The 21,123-nt window shown below is 40.1% G+C and overlaps 1 protein-coding gene across 6 annotated transcripts in view; it reads left to right on the plus strand.

The window, feature by feature from the left end:
* Window positions 1-21,123, plus strand: part of pard3bb (par-3 family cell polarity regulator beta b) — a 119,087-nt gene that overhangs the window by 14,033 nt on the left and 83,931 nt on the right. For all 6 annotated transcript variants that reach the window (XM_008329106.3, XM_025063568.1, XM_025063570.1 and 3 more), the window contains exons 4-5: window positions 11,818-11,971; window positions 15,938-16,032. In XM_008329106.3, coding sequence (XP_008327328.1) covers window positions 11,818-11,971; window positions 15,938-16,032 — 249 coding nt within the window. The remainder of the gene's footprint in view (window positions 1-11,817; window positions 11,972-15,937; window positions 16,033-21,123) is intronic.

The raw sequence follows: 21,123 nt of genomic DNA on the forward strand, positions 1-21,123 counted from the left end.
TACCTTCCCCTAAAGAAAGCAGTGCTACTTATTACTGTAGACTCTGTGTTGGTTTTATTTACAGAGTAAATGTGTGTGTTTTTGCACAGGCAATGTACAGGTCCAGGCACGACTGCCAAAAAAAACCAAAAAAAAAAACACACACACTATCCTTTTCTGTTGACTGAGAAAAATCAATAGAAAAGATACAAGAACATTTTTTATATTTTTATTTATCCTTTATGTATATTCTTTAAAGTACATCAATATACTTCGTTCCTCCCGCCTCGAATCTTATCAATAAAGTTTTCTGAAGTGGACTTTTCCAGTGTTGAAGTACTGTGTTTAACCTGAACACTTGTCTTTGTCCTCTGAAAGGACACAGCAGCTGTTAGGAGGACAGACAGGAGACGTTCACGTCCACGTCCATGTAGGTTGACTCAGACCTCATTTCTTTGTCATGTTCCTTACACAGCCAGACATTTCTCACTTCACCAGAGTGATGTGTGTGTTCGTCATCACTGATGATGGTGTGTGTGTGTGTGTGAATGAGAGAGACCAGGTGTAGCTGCTAGTCCTTGAGAAGGGTAGAGGAACCATAAACCTCCACTTCAGGAGCTAAGATCTCAGCTATTAGCTGAATTGTGAATTATACCTAATGAGGCTACGGCCTCATTGTTAAATGGCACTACAGCGGCACATTTGTCAGTCTTCGTTGTCAGTCGACGTTAACGTGGAACCGCCTTCACTTTATGTACATACTGCATGTGCATATGTAGCTTTTAGTGACGCGACCCAAAGGTTACGTCTCGTACGGTGATTTACAGTGTCGCTCGGCACGTGACGAACATTTACCTTTGTATTGTTTGATAAAGTAAAAGGGTGTGCGTTCACGATCACTTTTTTTTAGGTCTTAAATCTTATTTAGCTTCAGTCGTAATGGTGAACGCACTCTGCGCTGAATTATTTCTGCAACCAGCCATTTATACATGTGTGTGTGTGTGTGTGTGTGTGCTTCAGTGAATCATGTGTAAAAACGCTGCTGACACTCAACACCTTCATGTTTCTCTTTTACACACACACACACACACACACACCAAACCCCACATAAGTCATCAGAAACAGACAGACTTCAAACCAGACCCTCAGTGCTGCGTAGCCTCGTATGTTTCACTTGGTCTCACACACACACACACACACAGACAGACCAGTCTGGTACGATCTCACTCATGTGGCACATTCTGAACAGCTCTGTAATGTTCCATTAGTTTGATTGCATACAGACCGTTACATGTGATTGGTGGAAACGGTGAAGGCAACAGACAAAACCCAATGAAACGTTCTACTTTTTACGCCTCAAATGAATGTTTTTAATTTTTTTAACACTGTTCTGTTACACTGTGTGAGTGATTGAACGAAGTAAACACATGAAGGGACTCAGAGATGGAAGCTGAACACAGAATATACAGTACTTGTGAACACACACACACAGGCTTTTGTCAAAAGCAGTGAAGTGGAATAATGGATAAGGCGATGAAACAGTGGGCAGATTTGATCATTCTCACTCTTTACCACCAGCCATCTGCTGAAGACCAGCTTCCTCATCTCTGTCTCTGTGTCTGTGGGAGGGTGTGTGTGTGTGTGTGTGTGTGCAGCACATGGGCACTGAGGCAAACGTTGGCCTGTGAATGTGGCATTGAAGATCCCTCAAGGCCTCCTTGGAGGAGCACTCATCATTACCAACAAGTTGTGAAGCTCTAATTAATTAAACAAATGCACGTTAGTTTGTCCGTGGTTTGGTTTGTTTTGTTTTTTTCTACCTTGTAACAAATCACTGCAAAGTTTATATTGGCTCTAATTAATTAAACAAATGCACGTGTTTTTTTTTCTACCATGTAACAAATAACTGCAAAGTTTATATTTCCGTTCACGTAACAGTTTATCTGTTACGCTGTTGATGAGGTTCAGTATTTTATGGACTGTGAGGAGCAACATCCAAAAATACACCCCATATTATATATGAGCCTGCAGAGGTCGCTGTCTGAACTACTACTGCTACTGCACTGGAAAAAAACAAGAAAAACTTACATCTTCAAAAAAGAATTTTGGAAATGAACCCGTGTTCTTTAGGCTGATTTGTGAACTAATAGTTTTACCAGATGAAACATTTGTTCTAGGATTCTAATGAAAAACATGTCATGTGACTGAAACACTGGTGTAGTCACATGGTCCATTTTCCACCATGTTAACACCATGATTTTATTTACTGAATAGTCATTGGTCCAAACTCTACTCTCTGTGCTGACATTTGTCCTGACTCTAACAGTGATTTCAGACCGTGGCCTCCTTTCTCTCACCCGCTCGTCTCACCACACTCCCTCACCTCCTCCACTTATCTGTTTTTCCACCTTTCTTCTAACAGTTCTAATGATTTCTGAGTCACACCTTCCTGGTTAAGCGTGTGTGTCTGCCTGAAGCCGTCGTCTGTCAAAGTTCTGATCCAGAACTAATACATATGTTGACCCTTGTCCAGGAACCAATGAGGGTTAATTGAGTAATGGCAAGAATGGCAAGCAGCGTCTTAAGAGTGGAGGAACCGGGGAAGAGTGCCAGAGTGAACATTAAAGGGGGGTCTCGAGGGGAATGGGGGGGGGAGGCACGGGGAGACGGAAGATACGGGGGCAATTTGTAGAAGCGTTTGAGAGGAAGAGGAACGGGAGGGTGCAGAGAAGAAGAGGGGTTAATTACAAGAGTGAATAAAATGAAAGTCAGAGGGAGGGTGGCAATTAAAGCATTGTGGAGTAGAGGCAGAAATAAAGACAAATGCTGGGTTAATGGTGACAGTGTGTGAATGGAGCACGGGGTGACAGCATGAGGGAGTCAACCAGCGGGGTACGCAAGATTGATTTTAAGTTATGGAGAAGGGGTTAAAGGAGTGATTGAAATGAAACAGAGAGGGGGAGGAAGGGTGAGGAAGGGTGAGAGGGACGGGGGTTAATGATGAGGGTGATAAACGATGAAGCATGTGGTCTTTATGGAGCCCGGCTCTTAATTAAGGAAACACAGCAGCACCTGGGACCCGCCAAGAATAGACAGATACACACAACAGTGTGTGTGTGTGTGTGTGTGTTACTAATTGTTATCGTTATGAAGTCCACGTCCTCGTGGATTCATTGTGCTGATGAATTATCTTAATGAAGTGCCTGGATGTGCTGGTTCGTTGGCGTTGGATGGACTAAATGGTCGTATGATTGAGAATCGGTCCATGACGAGCACGTGTGTCGGTCTGCATCGTAGACCGCTGAGGAAAGACTGACCGGACTGACGTTGGACTGATTTATTTATTATTGGTGGTAGACATTTCAGGAATTAATAAGAGGCTTTGTAATTACGTTATCTGAATTTTATAATAATGTTATGAGAATTATCATCGAGTAAATGATTAAATTCAAAGTTTTTGTCAAAATGATGCTGAGCTAAATGTTTGGTTCTGTTTTTGTCAAAATGATGCTGAGTTAAACGACAAAAAAAAAACATTTGTCATCTAGTTTATATGGCATTTTTCATCTTTCTACTCAATGCACTGATTAGTACAAACTCACAATGACAGCTAGTATATTCATCATTTCAAGATTTTTTTTCTGGCTCTGGTACCCATCATCTGGTCTGTTGTGTTCTGACTACACCAATTCTTTTTAGGATTTTTAGTATTTTAAGATTTTGGTGTTTTATCGCCACCTACAGGGCTGAAATATGTGCATTTGTGAAAAAAACACTTTTTTTTTTGTCCATCATGCTTTTAAATTATCCTGGTGCTGCTGAACGCCTGTCACACGGTAAAATATCTCATGTGGGGTTTTTTTTTTTCTTTTCTGATTTTTGAGGTGCAAGTAAAACAAAATTTATGAAACAAGGATCCAATATCTTGGTGAAGATTTATTTTTAATCCCAATCATAAATCAATGATCCTGTCGGCTGTGTGCAGATTTGTGGGAATGAGAAGCGAGTAACTTGAAAATCCCTAAATTGACTGTCGGAATCTCCAGTTCTTTACGATGACTTTACTTCACAGAAAAAAGGCTTGGCTATCATTTCAATTTTACAAATTGCATGTGGGTGAAATACGACACACTGAGGCGGTAGACGTCGATGGAGAGACGACCCCTGTTTTCAGTTGGTGTTTGGGTGCAAATATAAATGGGATTGGTACAAATTATTGTTTGCCCCCGTTTGTGTCGTCTGCTGTCGAAATACGTTTGTACGAAACATGTGTAACTTTTTTTAAAATCTTTGTGTTCGTGTGTGTGTACGTTTATGTACCGTTGTGCACCTGCTCGGTAAATCTAAGAACGTCAGCTGACGGTTAACAGTGCAGTTGTTTTTGATGTGTTAATTTCAAGATGGCAACCATCAAAACATGGTGCGTCCATGGGTGTAAAAAAAAAAAGAAATTATATGTTTCTGACAGAAAGGATTGCGTCTTTGGTTCTAATCAGTGGCATCTGACAGACAGCAAATCCCTCTTCAGAAGCCACTCAGACTCCATTGTTATGCGAAGAGCCAATTGAAAGAGATAAGACAGTGGAAAGAAGAAGGAGGATAAAAGAAAAGCAAGGCTGCATAAATGAGCTATTTACAGATACAAGAGCTAAGGGTTGGTTTATGGTCTTTCAAAACTAGTTCAAAAGACCAGATTTGACCATATTGGAAATCAACAGTCATTATGGTTAGGTCTGAATGGATGTTCTGAGAGAGAGAGAGAGTGAAACGAGGGCTGTGATTGTGATGTTGACGTTTTATTGGTGTTTAAAACGGGGGCATTAATGTACATTTTCAGGAAATGCATGTAAAAAAGAAAGAAGAAGAAGAAGAAAAAAAATCCATAGTCCATTACCCTGGTCCTCACAGTAGACCTGACACAATGTTAATTTGTAGGTTGTGATTTTTATTGGTGCTGGAAGTTACATTTAGGAAATATGAATGCCACCGTGACGGTGAATGAACGTATTGATTGTATGTGTTATCTGTCCAATCATCATTTCCATTGGCTGTAAGTGGAAAAAAGACTAATTGATTCCTGAGTTTGTCTTCTCACCATTATAGGAACAAGAAAAGGAAGGAGTTATAGGTAATAGGATAGTAGTCCAAGATATCAAAGTTCTACACATGTAAACTTTTTTTGTGTTTTGGTATTTATGTATCTGTACACAGAGGTTGTGGCCTCTCTCTCTCCTGCAGGTGGTGCTAAAAATGCAATTGCTGTTGCTGGTACAGCATTGTTTTAAGTAAATAAAAAAAAGTAATGTAAGTCATTTACATTGCCAGGCATATTAGTGACGTAATGTTATTTCTGTATAATTTATCTTCGGTACGGAAATATAGAAACTTGTTCTTATTAGTCTCTGCGGCAAATTGAAGTGAAAGAGTTTGGGAGAAATACGCAGCTGCATTAATTGAAAAGCTGCAGCAATCTGGCAAACTGCAGACCAAGACCTTTTCATGCTCTCTAAAGCCAAACATTTTTAATCAGGACTGATTATGCATAGAAAATGATGTGATGAGTGGGCTTCACCAGGCTCCATAAGCTTCTACATCAGCTACTGCTGCTGTATTTATATGAGAAAGTCCCAGTCGTATCGTAGGACGTTTGTTCCTGCTGTGAAACCTCCACGTTGCTGTCGGTTTATCGTCAGTTACATCATATACGCAGCTTTTATCAAAGGCAGTCGGAAAACGATGACATGCTAATACTTTCCCCCGTTTCCCCCCTTTATGCTATTGCTAGCTGTGCTAGTGTGGCAGCTTAAATTATTATTTTTTTTTTTTTTTTAGATCAGGATTTCCATAACGCAGGATGAAGTCTGTGCAGCTTCCACGGGTTAAAAGAACCCTTTGGTTTTTGAGTGCTGCCATTCAGAGCGTTTCTGGTGGATGGTTGGGAATATTGCCTGAACAGAATGTGTCCATCTGTGCCACCTTGTATCACCATCATGGTCTTCCATATGGCTGTGTGTGGTCCACAACCAGTCTGCAGTGCTGGATTAATACAGAGAGTCTTTAGTTTTCATGCACAGGCTGAAAGACTAAGGTACAATAGACCTAAACTTTAATGCAAACACAACAATGACTGACATCAGTTGTTCTGCTCGTTGGCATTGAGGCAGCCTTGGTTTAATTGTTAATTTTTATTTTCATTATTATTATTATCCCACTATTTAAAAGTAGTTTGTTTCATCCTGTGCCTTTGTCTTTGACTCTGGTTCCCCACGTATCTGTCATCCATTCATCTTTCCCGTCTGTTTTGTCTGGATTCCTCCTGCTCCTTTGGGAGGCACGGTGACTGGAAATCAATTGTGGGTCAGCACATATACAGACACACACACACCACCCGCACCAACCTGCACACAAGCTGCAAACTGCTGAGCAGGTAAATTCCATTCATCCATATTCTCCGTACGGAGACAACACCATCCTGCTTATTGATTTCCAGGCCATGGATCAATTATCCTGGAGAGGTCACAGTCGGTGTGTGTGTGTGTGTGTGTGTGTGTGTGTGTGTGTAAACGCCTGTTTTTAATGCCGTCCCTTTGTGCGGTGTATGTAATGATACTGTTCTTTTACTAATCTTGAGCTTCACAGTGCAGTTGTCTCTACATTTTGAACGTTTGAACCTTTCTTTTCTAATTCTGCCCCGTTGGTAACGCACTGTCGTTCACTGTCACTGCCAGTGTCTGTCAAACTGTTAATGCGAACCTTTCTGTTCTAATTCTGCCCCGTTGGTAACTCACTGACGCCACTGTCGTTCACTGTCGCTGCCAGTGTCTGTCAAACTGTTAATGCCACCTACCACCTTGAAAACTTTTTGTCTTTTGTCTCTTTAACTGTGACCAAAATAAAGATTCAGCAGCGTAGATCTATACTGTTTAGAAAAGAAGATCATTACTAATAACAGGCTGTATTTATGTACCAACAGTGGAGCGTGGACCCCAGTTTGAGAACCACCAATAAATGCCATTATAGTGAAATATTACAATTATTCTAACATACTAGGTTTTAACACAAAAGTTTGTATTTTGACAGGTATTAAATACAGGTACTACTTTATCTGTATTTGTACTTAAAGTAATTGAAAGACAAGTAAAAAAGACGAAGAGAAAGTGAGAGTGAAGACAGTGTTGGGCTGCACCAGATTCATTTGTTAATCGATATGCTCTTTTGTTGCTTTGCTGTTTTTATCTGAGGAGTAAAAGTGCCAGAACATGATGATCTACATCAGCTGATTTGTATGGAGCAGCTATAAAGCTCCGAGGACGGAGGCGAGCAGAAGATAATAGGAGTTTAATGCTGAAGAAATATGTGGACACTGAGGGTGGGAGGTAAACAGACTCTGAAGGAGGTGGGGCAAATAAGAGGGGAAGGAAGAGACAAAGGTGAAGGAGTAAGGTAGAAATAATAAAAAGGTAAATCAGGAAAGAAAAAAAAAAGATCAGCACGTAGTGATGAAGCTGTGGAAGAAATGACCTTCCACAGAGTTCACACAAACGCCCCCCCATGTGGTCATTTATTTTACGGGCGTCAGACGGAGACATGCGCAAAGCTTTTAAAGAATTACCTGTCACGCCAGCTTTACGTAGAGCGTGTTTGGCCGCTGCAGTGACCTCATCTGGCCACATTAGTGGCCTAGCTCCGACTTCTTTTAAGTGCGTGGCACAGAGAGCATCAGAATTATGTCAAGAGACATAAAAGTGTCTTTGGTATTACATCAAAAGGGCAAGTAGGGGGATGACGACATGCCGATGATAAAAGCCGGTCCACGGGGGAGGCATATCTTGGAGCACAGCTCATTTTTAGGAGTCTGTGTACACCACCAGTCATGAAGCCAAGTTTTTCTCTCCGTTTTTCTCTCCGTGGGTTGAAAGAAAGAGACAGACAGGTAAACAGATAAGGTCTATTAGATTTTCTCTCTGTTTTTCTCTCCGTGGGTTGAAAGAGACAGACAGACAGGTAAACAGATAAGGTCTATCACAGAGTAACAGGCGCAGCCTGGGTCCTTATGTCTTAACTTCTCACATATCATCATAAAACTGTTTATTTAAATATATGTGGGTGTCCGTGGAGTCACTTCAGTGAACTGGAGGTGTAGTTGCTGTTGTGCAGTGCTAGGGGGTGCTGTCAGTCCAGCCAGTGTCATGCAGTGTGTCCACTTGTGTGTGTGTGTGTGCAATACCCATGCAGAAAGAGCTTCACGTGAAAGTGTTTTAGTCTTAGTTGTTTTAGGCTTCACTTCTACACTTTGACCAGATGCAGAATCATTTCTGATTCCTTGCGGTCGTGATTAAAATATTCCTGAAATACTGCACTGGTTGTAGAGAAATGAGGAACAACACAAACATGTACCTGCACTAACCATCTGTGTGTAGAAATGACAGAACCTGGTCCTGGTGAATCAGTGTATCCTGGTTCTACTTTACTCCCTATCATTTACTTCTATTTATTCATTTTTGAAATTAATTCTTAAATGGTGCAGATTCTCTGCCTGTTACCAGAAGGTTCTGGGTCCAATACCACCTGGTCCACAAATCCCAGGTTGGGTTGTGTCAAAAAGAACCTCCTTTGTAAAAAAAAAAAAAAAATCTGCCTAATCACTGGCTCTTCCTCTACTCTAATAATTCCCAAAGGGAAATGATTCTGCATTTAACCCATCTGTGAAGCCCTGCAGTGATTATAGACAGGCAGGGACAGAGGGCTGTACTCTGTGGTGCACCAGGGGTGGAGGGCTGTGTCTGGGCTCTGAGCTACTGTACTACACCACAAGACTGTACTCAGATTATTCTGTAAACGTCTCTGATCAGACCTCCACTGATCCTCTGTCCGTTCATGATCACAAAGGTAAAGATTCACTCTTATTTAAAGTCTCTGACTACCAAGATGTAAACTTGACTTGACTACCAGCCCTGTCTACTAACCTTCATCTGCCCTGTCACCATTTCCTTCAATACTTAAAGGATAAAAAAAAAAAAACAAATCAGCAAAATATTGATGACAGACAAGGACCGCTATGACAAGGCCATCGAATCCATTCAAGGCTACAGTTTGGTGATGGAGTGGTCACCGCTCGGCCTCGTGATGAATGCATAAAATACGAGACACAAATGTACACACACACACACAAAACACACAACACCGTCACAGATTCTTATAGTAAGTGGTTGTGAGTAAAAAAAAAAAAAAAAAAAAAAATCAAAGTTTGGTGGTGTAGACAGACCAGGAGTGTTTAAAGAATGCTTGCTGTGCACTGCCTGTTGGCGGTGTACAAGCACACACATTCAGCTGACTGTTGCACTTTATTGATCCATCCCGTACTAATCCATAAGGCTCTAATCGACCGGATTAAAAGGGTTATGATGTGAAAAGACTGTGTGTGTGTGTGTGTGTGTGTGTGTGTACACCCTGTTGCAGTTTTATGCACTTTAAATCCCAAACACCTATTAATCCACCTCTCAATTTTGTCTGCACTTTTAATTTTAATAAAAGGACTGGTGTTCTTTAAACGAGACAAGACTTTATAATCTACGAGGCAGATTCAGACTTTGAGACGAAGAAATGAACTCATCTGTAGATAAACAAGGAAATGCTGTGGTTTTAACAGTCCCACGACTGTATTATAGTGATGGGCAGTTATTCTGCTATGAATTAGAGAAACTGAAGAGGGCGGTACTGAGACCTGTCTGCACATGTATCTGAACTTGTGTTTTCCCGAGGCTCACATCTAAATGTACTGCAGGTACTTTTCTTTACTACTTCTCAGTACTTGAATAGTACACATTTGAATCCGACCAATCACTGGATAGATATGGATTAATCACGATTAACACTGCGAGTTGTTAAACCTACACTATGCTAAAAACAACAAGATATAGTTGTTCATGATATGGTTAAAGTAAATTGTATATATATGTATATATATATATACACACACATATATATACATATATATTATATGTGGACACATAAGATGAAAACAGGGGACGTTGACTTCATCAGGTTTTTACATTTTCACCCCAATAGTGTCAGCTGTCAGTGGTTTTGTTCTTACTCTCGGAGGCTTTTACGGTACAGCACATCCATCAGTGCCCACCGTTACGTTATTATCATAATGCTAGTTTTTAGCCTTTACTTTCCACGGTCTCATGACCGTTTCACTCTGATCTTTTATTCTGGGCTGTGATGTCATTTTGTTTGACAGGTCTTTCAGTCGCCTGTCATGAAGAGAAGAGACCAAGTCCTTTCCTGTTTCTCTTAACTGTCTTTAACTTTTTTTTTTAACAGACTTTTTTTTTTAACAGACTCCAGATGGCTACGTTTACCTTATCTACTCATTTTAAGACCTGTCACATTTTCCAACATTCATACACTCTGTTTGAATTACAGTTTGGAATATGTTTTTTTTTTTTCATCTTCAGCCTCATGGCTGAGCTGATATTTTCATATTAAATTATACTGAGTTTTATATGAACTTTTGTTTATGATGACCTGATAAGAAGTTTATTTCAGGTGAGTCTTTTAAACAGTGTATAAAAGTCTTTGGTTTAATAAGAGTCGTCTCTTCTCACTCACTACAGAGAATGTTTTATAGTTAGCTCATTCTCAAACATGTCACCATCAGTACAGAGATGTTACATTCTTTTACCACCTCATATATGACTAATTAAAAAAATACTTCAAATGTATTGTCAAAAGATAATTGATATCATGGAACTTGGAACAAAGTTGAGCCGTGCAGACTGTGTCAACTACAGCTGTGTAATGGCAGGAAACGAAACATCAAGTTCAGGTCGTCTGAGGAGAAATGCAGTGAGTCACGGAGTAAGATGTGTTCTTTATAAATAGATGTGGGGAATGTGACACGGTACATGAATATGTGGGAGACTTGAGTGGTGTCAGTCCTGCTGACCAATAGGTGAGGTTTGAATTGGAACGAGGCAAGAAGGGTGTTGGATTGACCATACCTCAGATGGTCTGTTCTGTTCCTAACGTATTACATGATATGAGGAAGTGACATCACAGCAATTCAAACAATTCTACGTATTTCCCAAATGGAACAGCTCCTGCTTGACAAAAAAAAAATATTGTTATCAAATTGGAGACATACATATGACTTAATTAAAAATATGAAATGTATTTTTATTGAAATATCTTTTCCCCCTCTCTTTTTTTTTTTGCTGTCATCTTTTCCCCCTCTCTTTTTTTTTTGGTATTTATTTATAGATAGTCAAGCTTGTGTTTATCACGTTCATGCTCAACCATCCTGTTGATTCCGTTGGAGCAGGAAGCCTCTGGCTTTACCAGCACTGTCCTCTCTATTCAGGGCCGCCCTCCACACAACACCAACATGCAGTCCTATCCATTCAGCTCTCACATGGAGCCCCCTAGAACACTGTGTTGACCAGCCCTGTGCCATGTTAGGCTAAATGCAGACTCAGTGCAATAGTCAATAGAGAGGGATTCCTCTATATAATACTGTGGGAGTCGGCAGACGGCAGTCGATGCACAAGTGAAGCCGAGACACGAATGGAGACCGTTGTTGATCGGTAGAAAAAAACACAAACAGGAAATGCTGGGCTCCTTGAATGTCCTCTATAGCGTCCTCGTCCATAAGGTAGAGCCAGTCTGTGTGTGTGTACTAATCATCGTGAACTCAGAGGAGAGAAAATGTGTATAGATTTGAACTGAGTGCCTTTGTCTCCAACATTTTAACGTATACTTTGTTTCTAAGGCTTGAAGACTTGTTGTTGTTGTTGTGAAGTAACTGGAGCGCTCTCTTGTTGTGTCTTACAGCTGATGGCGGTGTATGAGGAACAGGAAGCCCAGCACAGGGACGGCGCTAACACAAGCTTAGCCCCCAGTCCTGAACTCTACCAGACCGAGCTCTCAGCGTTTCAGCCAATCACAGGAGGAGAGATTGAAGTTAATTCCTCTGTGCTCAAGTCCAGTGAGTAATCTGCCGAGCTCGCTCCAAAGTTGACATTTGTTCAAGGTTAATTTTTCATTTCCATGTTAACGTTGGCCACTCCTGATGTTTTTAATGGCACTTCTCCCCCTGTCCGCGCCTTGGTAGATAATTCAGTGTGCCTTGAGCCAACAAGTAGCCAACAGGTAGCTAACAGGTAGCTAACAAGTAGCTAAGTGTTTGGTCATTGTGACTGTATCTGTGTCAAATTTATTTTAACCTGGACAAATAACATTAGTGACGCTGTTTCAGTCCACTGTATAAAGTGGCTCTTGAGCAAAATAAAGAGCTCATGTGTAAAGAAACAAACAGGAAAATAATAAAAGACAGATTTTATTTATATTATACACTTAAAATGTCATTTAATCAAACTGTATTTAAAATATTAATGAAAAGAAAACACCTTTTAGATGGTGCTTAAATGTCATGTGCCTAACAAGATAGATGGTACAAAATGTGCATCAAACCGAACCTAATCAAAAATTCATAGCGTAAATATTTAGAATCTAATTTGCGGGAAGCCAGAGTAATGTAAATGTAATGCATAGATCTTTGTTAATGGTCGATGTGCATCATTTATCACCTGGATCATTTGTTTTCATGCTGCAAAATTGCATTTGGGTTCACGTTGACTGATTAATGCGTTCCCATGGAAGTAAAGAGGAAAAGAGTGAAACAAAAGGAGAGATTTGGTCGAGATTTCAGGAACAGAGAAGGAAAAAATGGGACAGACAGGACTGGGTAAAATAATAATGAACACAGCATGGAAACTGATTTTCCCATCATGCTCTCTTCATCAGTTATTATTTCTTATTTTTTTCCAGATTTTTTTTTATTTTAGTAAGCAAAACAAGGACACACAGAGTCAGCGTTTCTGATTGTACCACTTATCTTTTGATTTCCAATGAAAACTACTATACTTTAAGTCGATGGTTCCCAACTTGGGGGGCAGGCCCCATAAGGGGTACAAGGGTATTGCAGGGTGAAGTGCCGAATTTTAGTTCATATTTTTGTCTTGACTCTGTGACTGAATTAACTGCCCTGAACCTGAAGCATCATCAAAAAAAAATCACCTGTTTTTAATGTTTAACATTCAGTTTGTTTTCTCTCAGCGATAACTTGTTTGAATTTGTATGTATTTTTCATAAAATTCTCAATTATTTGTTGACAAAACAACATAATTAAATGGTTACGGAGTTGCGCGTGACATTTTACAGTACGAGCCAGTTTGGGATTTAACAGCAATAAGATGTGACATTTTCATCTGCTCGACCTTTCTAAATGGTTCAGGGGCCTCGCGTGCGCGGTCCAGACACTGTAAAGACAGGAAGTTTAGTCTCTCTGAGAACAGACCCCTGTCAGCAGAGATTAGTGCAAATGTGTGACTGTCGTGGATTCGTAGAAGTATCGGAGCTCTGGAGACGATCACTGTCAAAGGGGAAGGTCAGACGTGGGCCTCCTTCACTGTCTCGTGTGTCTGCAGAACAATTACCTACACCTCTCCATCCCCTCCCCCCCCCCCCCCCCCCTCTCTCCACATGTCTTTGTCTCTCTTCAGCTGTGTGATGGGTAAGGTACAGGGGTAAAAAAAAAACATTTTCCCCCCTTCATACATACGTGCACCACAATAGGCACTGGATGACCTAAGAAATGACAGCAGTACTTTAACAAGGTATTCACCTTAAATAAAATCATTCCAGATGAGGGAATCTGCAGTGGAGTGTAATTGAATTTAGACCAGGACGACTTACAATAGAGCATTAACCTTGTGCAAAGAGGAATTGATCCAACCAGGATATGGTAAACTGTTGTGTTTGCAGCGGCTGCCGTTGAAGGTGAAACAGAAACAGAAAACAACACAGTTTAGGTGGAAGGTAGAACATGTGACCGGTTGTTTTTTTGTAATTTGTAATTTTCACTGTGATGAACACAGAACCATCAACGTCGTTTAAAAAAAACTAAAAATTGTTGTAGGATTATAAAACAGGCCAATTTTGTTTACCGTCTCTGTGACGAGAGATGCTAAAGTAACGACCTTCAAATGCCAAGGTCAAGCCCAGATGTCCTTCTCAGGTACCAATGGACAAATGGACAAATGTGTTTCCATCATTGTACGTATTTATACTGTAGTCATATTTTCTACACTTGTTTCCATCGTTGTACGTTTTTATACTGTAGTCATATTTTCTACACTTTCAGTCATTTTCTTTTGTCTGCCTTATGTTTGTTTTCGTTTTCTTCTAGTTCCTTTGAAGGCCAGCCATTATTACCCCTACGACTGCGGGTCTTTAAAAAAAATGAATTGATTGAGCTTGATGTAATCCATACACACCCCCCTGCGCGTCTTAAGAGCACCAAGGGTCCATTTTGTACCGATCAATATACGACCCTACAAATATCATTTGGCATATGTTCTCCGTAGTCCACTCATTCAGGGTTCTCTTCTCCATCTCCACCACCTTTCTGCCTTTTCCCCAGTGGAACCTTAGAGGCTAACATGACAACGCTCTTAATGTCTGTATAGATCGAGAGGCCGCGTGAGTGAGGGGAGGGAGTTGATACGGGGATAGAAAACGCCCCTCACACATCATAATATCCCCCCGTTATAAATGTTATTTATTTGTTTGGCTTTCTGCTGCGTTGACCTTTCTCCATATTTCCCTGTGTCTCGAAGCCCAAACTGCAGCCTGGGCAATAGTGTGGTGCTCTTCATCCATCAGCTTGAGTTAAATGATGATTTTATGCAGTGGGCTGATGAGATGTGAAGAGGAGGGAGACACTATCATATGTTACCTACGTTCACTCAGAGATTTGCAAATCAGCCACTTATTGGCCATTTAGATGCACGAACACCGGTGCACTGGAGGAATATAAAGAAACAAGGCCATTCATTAGCTGCTCACACACTCTGGCTGCTGCGTTAGATCATGTAACAAACACAACGTTTGGTGAAAACACACATCTCCCAGAACAACGGTCAGGACTGAGCTTTACGGTGAAGCTGCTGTAATCGTGTCATCAGCAGATGTGACGCAACACTCACGTTAATGTGTAGTGTGTAAGACTGGGCTGATCAGTGTAAATACATCACATGGTTCAGTATAAATCTGTTTAATTATTTCACTGTGTATCTGTATATATGTATTTATATGTATAAATATGTGTATATATGTATATATATGTGTGTCTGTATATATGTGTATATATATATGCTATGGTTCTGTGCATGCATATATATGTATATAGATATATGTATGCATATGTGTGTGCGTGTGTGTTTATAAATGTGTATATGCTGTATATATATGTTTCTATTTATGTATACATGTGTATGTATGTATGTATATGTATGTATACATATGTATATGTATGTATGTATATGTGTATATATGTATATGTATATATGTGTGTGTGTTTATAAATGTGTATATGCTGTATATATATGTTTCTATATATTTGTACAACAGTTGGGGTCAAAGACGTCGTTTGAGGTCGAGCTTCAACAGTAACTCTGCAGTAAAGCAGTTACTTGGTTGTATGTCACCTGGTTCCTGACAGAGGTATCTCATATAAACAAAGACCTGCAGCAGAGTGGTTGATTTGTAGACTGTGGACCGACTGTTGTAAACTCTGTCAGTAGTTATCCAGTCATTACAGACACGCTGTATAAACACTCTTCCTCTAAACTCACATTCTTTTGCCTAAAACTGTTTTTTTTTCTTTTTTCAACACGGCCTCAAAACAAAGATTGTAAAGATTTGTGTGGTGTGTACCCAGTAGTCAGGAGTCCAGGGTCACGACCTGGTCCTCTGCTTTGAACTGACACGTAGCAGTTTACACTGTTTAGACTGTGTGTGTGAAACGTAAAGGAATATAGAAATATTGCTGATGCTGTTTGTCTTTGTGTGTGTGTGTGTGTGTGTGTGTGTGTGTGTGATGTTTTCACAGACACGCCGCTGTTGGTGAGGAGTAGCAGTGACTCGGCTCTCGGTCCTCAGATCAAAGAGAATGAACCTTCTCATAATGAGGACGCCACTGAGACGGTAAAAAACATGACTTAAGACCAACAATTTTTTTTTTTTTTGCTGTACTTACAAATTGTGTTTATTTATTTTTTTTGCTGTACTTACAAATTGTGTAGAATTGATATTTGCCTCGTATCCAGCCAATGTGCCCACGTCAAAATGTGGACAACAACTTATGAATAAATTGAAAAAAAAAAACTAATGATAGTTGTTAGTACCCCTACACACTCATTTCAAATAAACATATGGTTTCTAACACTTCCAAACACAAGTGACACATTATGGATTGCATGTTGCTAGGCTACAGAGAGTGTTGCATTCATGGTCTGTTCTACTGTTAAAAAAAAAAAAGTCTCTTCACTGACCATTTGTGATTCTGTCCATTACTGTACGCAACGACCACAGACTGGGCCACTCTGAGGTGGTGTCTGGGCCACATGTGGCCCCCGGGCTGCTGGTTGAATAGACAGAGAGACAGTCAGTGGTATTGATAGAGTATGATTGATCCTTATTGATTTGGTATCAGCCTTGGTTTCAGTCATCTTGTGTCTGGTGCCATTGAATCAGTATAAGGTGTTTGATAAAATGTTTTTTTTTTGTAAGATATTATGGAGTTCTTTTCGTAGTAGTCAGTAGTTTTAGTCAGTAGTTTTTCCAGGACGGATTCATTTTGAAAATTGAATCTCGACTTACGCAAGAGTTTTGCCTGTGTCTTTTAGAGTTATTTCAAAGGAAGTCACACTCGGTCACACGAGACCTCTCTTTGAAGACAAATTAGGCTATTATTTATATTTATCTCTTCCATGTCTTTCTCCAAAGGTCAAAGGGCAGACAGGTGTCCAATCCCCCCTCCCCCGTTTTTTTAGCTCCTCGATTTCCCCGATCGCAAAAAAAAAGATTTATTTCTTCTAAAGTTACCACTTTGACAAATCCATGGTTTAAATATTGTTTCAGGTTTCCACGTTGCCTGATATCAGTGTTATTCAAAATAGTTCCAGGACAGATGTTATAATTGTAAAATGTTTTATTTGATCAGGTTTTTAAACCCTGAGGAATGTAAGAGATTTTAGGTCAAAATCCTTATGAAGATTAGCAACAGGTTTTTGTTCAGCTCCGTCTGACATTTTAAAGAAACTGTCGGAGGAAAATAGCTGTGAATCTAATGGCTGAACTTTCCACATATATCCGTGTCAATCTTATTTTCTCTGCAGTGTTCTTTCATCCGTCATTTTTTGTTTTGGCATTAATAGAAACTTTCTGTAAGAGATTGCGATTGAAAATAAATTACATTTTGAGGAAATATAGAAAAGAGTCACGGAAATATATTAGATGTTGTAGAAACTGCAGGCTATTTGTGGCAGTTCTGTCCAGTTATGGGTAACGACTTCCTCTAAGAAGCACTTGGACTTCAATATGAAACTTTAGTGTGTTTTATTTTTAAATTGTCTATTTTATCGACTATTTTCTCCTTAAAAACCCTTGTTGTGTTTTGATGATGAAAATAGACACGCTCTTCAAATTATTTACTCTTTGTCACTGGAGTTTCTGTCCTCCGTACGGCTACATTTGTCATAGAACAAATAAAGAGTGCACTTCACCATTGCTTATATTGAGCCTGGGATACTCAAGAGGTAGCAGACAAATATTTTCTTAGCTCTGAAACTCTCCCAAGTAATTTCCTATTTCCTGTCTATCTCACTGTCACGCCAGAACAGAATTTATTTTTTCAGTTCTTTCCAAATTTGCAAAAAAGAAAAATCTCTTGTTTTCAATAATGTAGGAAGAGCAGAGAGACACATTTCTCCTTCAGTGTGGGTGATAAACACGGTAACACAGTGGACCAGTTGTTTCACTGATGTAGCTTCGATGATTTGCTGTGTTAGTGTTCCAGTTTAATCTTCCCCGTGGACAGATGGACACATTTCTCAAGTGTAATGGAAATTCACGCCTGATTGGACTCTTGAGGAGTAAGAGCTGCTCCTGCGAGAGCACTCACTGGACAACGTCCTGTGTTTCCACATTAGATGAGCCTGTTTGTTAGGTGAGCTTTGTTTTCTCTGAGGTGACCAGTTGTCCTGATTAATGTCACTCGTGGTTACCAGCCTCTGTTTCTGTAAAGTAAGACCCTACTTGATCTGGTCCACCAGTCAGTGCAAAAAAAACAAAGAAAAAAAACCTCTTGGTAAAAACGATTGTTTTGAAGACCTTGAACCTTTGACGCAGAGGTCCCCAAACCCCCGGTGCACGGACCAGTATTGGTCCCTTGAGTGTCTGGCTGGAGAGTTCCCAGTATAAGATTAATCAAGCCGAGGTTAATGGACTGAAATGACATGAAAATCCAACATTCATCCACTCGCCTGCTTTTCTTGACGTCGTGATGTAAAGTGAAACTCGATGTAGATCAGGTTTCACGCGGCTGACCAATCCCAACAGCCAACCTCCGTTTTCACGGTATGTCATGACTTATTTTGGCTGGGTGTTAGTTACACCGTCGCCCCCTCCAGTGTCAGCGTGTCGGTGCACCTGTAGGTGTGTTTCAACTGACGTACGAGATCCTAAAGTCCCGCCTCACACACAGCACATGCGTTCATTAGTTTTTAGGTGAAAAAATATTAAATTGTTTATATATATACAGTACTTATATTAATGCGTACTACTATACTTTTATAGACTGTAACTTTAAGAGACTAACTTGATGTTATTTGGGTTTCACTTCATCTGGGTTTCCTTGTTCCTCTTCTTCTTCTGCTTCTTCTTCTTTTTCTTCTTCGCCTTTTTATTTGTTACTAATTATTCTCCTTGTTATTGTTTTCAGACTGTGCCCCCCTAGTGGTCATTCACATTCTTAAATAAATAAATACAAGAAAATACAAACGAAAATGATCATGACTGTAATCAAACTAATGAAATACAAGAAAATACAAACAAAGCTGTTAACACAAAAATGATCATGACTGTAATCAAACTAATTATTCCAGTTCTTTTTGTGTCTTTTCACACACTCTCTCTCTCTCTCACACACACACACTCTCTCTCTCTCAGTCAGTCTTGGAGGTCTGTCTTTTCTCAACCAGCCAGGTTCAGAGAGAGGTAATGGCACTGGGTAATTGTTCAAATTGTCACTTGGCCTTTGGAGAGAGCGATGAGAGGAAGAAAGTACTCTTCCTGCAGTAATTCCCTGTCTTTCTTCTTATTCCGTCTTTTCTTTCTTTTTTCTTTTTTCTACTCCTTGTCCCCCATCTCTATTTAATTTCAACCCAGAAAGATTTACTGTTGCTGCTCTTCCTTTGTAAATGCCAAGCATAAATGAGAACACTGAGACACGAGATCACTCCAACGACCACTGATATAGTCAGTGGTGCTGGAGCATTGATAAATATATATATATATATTTCTGTGTGTAATATGTTTAATAATATGTGTGTTATAAACAGGTTGAGGAACCATTGCCTGTAAATTTATGACTGTGCCATAACCATTGCCTGTAAATTTATGACTGTGCAGGACACTCAGGCTGATTACTAATCAGTCTAATTAGTAATATCACTAAAAGTTCAATGTTTTCGTTGAAGTTCAGCAATTATTAGATTGAACCCAGCCTGGGTGTGTGTGCGGCTCGTTTGTTATAAGTGTATTCATTCAAGGTAGGATTGTCCATTATTGAGTTAAAATGGAAATTCTATTCGCCTGTTCTGCTTTTTTGGACGGCCACTAATGCGCACAAGTATCGATTCATCTGTCCAAGGTTATCAGACTAATGTAGTCATTTTTCTCCGCAGCTTTCCTTACGATATTTCTAATGGCCACTCATTTTTCTTCTGCGCAACGTCTTTGTATCATTGTTGCATTCAGGTTCCTCTTCCTGTTGTCTGTATCTTTAAGTGCTAGACAGACAGTGATTGGTCGACTTTTCGTGGTTCTATCGATGAACTAAATGATATTTAGATTCATTTTCTTATTGGACCCAGGCCATAACATTTGCGATCGACTCTGAAATCTTTTATTCAGTTCTTAAATCATTTAATCAAAGTCAAGAGTGGTATTTTGTGCTTTGTAAAAATCAGCCCTTTTTTTAAAGTTCTGTAAAAACTAGACCAAACCGGAAACTTTTTAAAGTTTCAGTGACACCAGAGAAACGGCACGTTCATTTTCTGTGAGATCTGTTGAGATTCTTGAACCTACAGCGTAGGTTCCACACCACCTCGGAGTTCCATCTGAGCAATTTGGTGTCTAGACCGAAGTCTCTCCTGCAGTTCACCGTCAACATCTGAGTGTGTAACCCTGTGGCAGCAGTTATTGTTGTCGCTGCGTCTTAGCTGCAGCCGGTCTAATGAAACACATTTGTTTGTTAAAATTCATTTGCTTGTTAATTCACACTTTGATAGACAACGAATATTTCACTCTGCACAAGAGAACTACGTAACGCTCTTCACGATAATGTATGTATGTTATTTGGCATTGCACAAATGAAACTGAATTGAAATTAAATTGAAAGAGAGAGAGACAGAGAGAGAGAGAGAGAGAATGGAAAATTTATTTGTGCCATTATTAAATGAGACATACAATTAAGCCCCACAGACTAACCAATTAATGTTTGAGTGGCCGTTGTTATGACAAAGGGCTTTGGATAATTAAAGTTATTTGTCATCCTGTCAGTGATTAAGTTCTCATGACAGCATGTGCAGCCACATCAGACTCATTTTATTCCCTGCTGCTCCTCCTAACTCCAAACATATGTTTTTATGTGTCCGCAGCTGCGGAACCAACAAAGATCAGCTCCTTCAGCCGCTCCTCGTCAAAATCACTTTCTCTTTCTCGTGTTTTAAGTCTCCATGGCCAATCCGTCTTGGTCGGTTTCTCCTCTCTCTCACATCCTGTCCCGTCCCACTCTGACAGGTGGCGTAGGTCATATGGCAGAAGGGTGAGAGGTTGAAGGTCAAAGGTCACATAAAGAGTACATTAGTGGTCATTGAGTAGCATCGAGCTACTTATTGACCTGTGTCTACATATGTTCACACAAACACGTGCACCCAGGATGACAGCATCTCTGGACCTGACTGAGGCAGCGTCATGTGATTGATTTGATCCACATGACCCCACCCCCCCCAA

This window comes from Cynoglossus semilaevis, chromosome 16, assembly GCF_000523025.1.
Source record: "Cynoglossus semilaevis isolate Cse_v1.0 chromosome 16, Cse_v1.0, whole genome shotgun sequence".
Lineage (NCBI taxonomy): Eukaryota > Metazoa > Chordata > Actinopteri > Pleuronectiformes > Cynoglossidae > Cynoglossus > Cynoglossus semilaevis.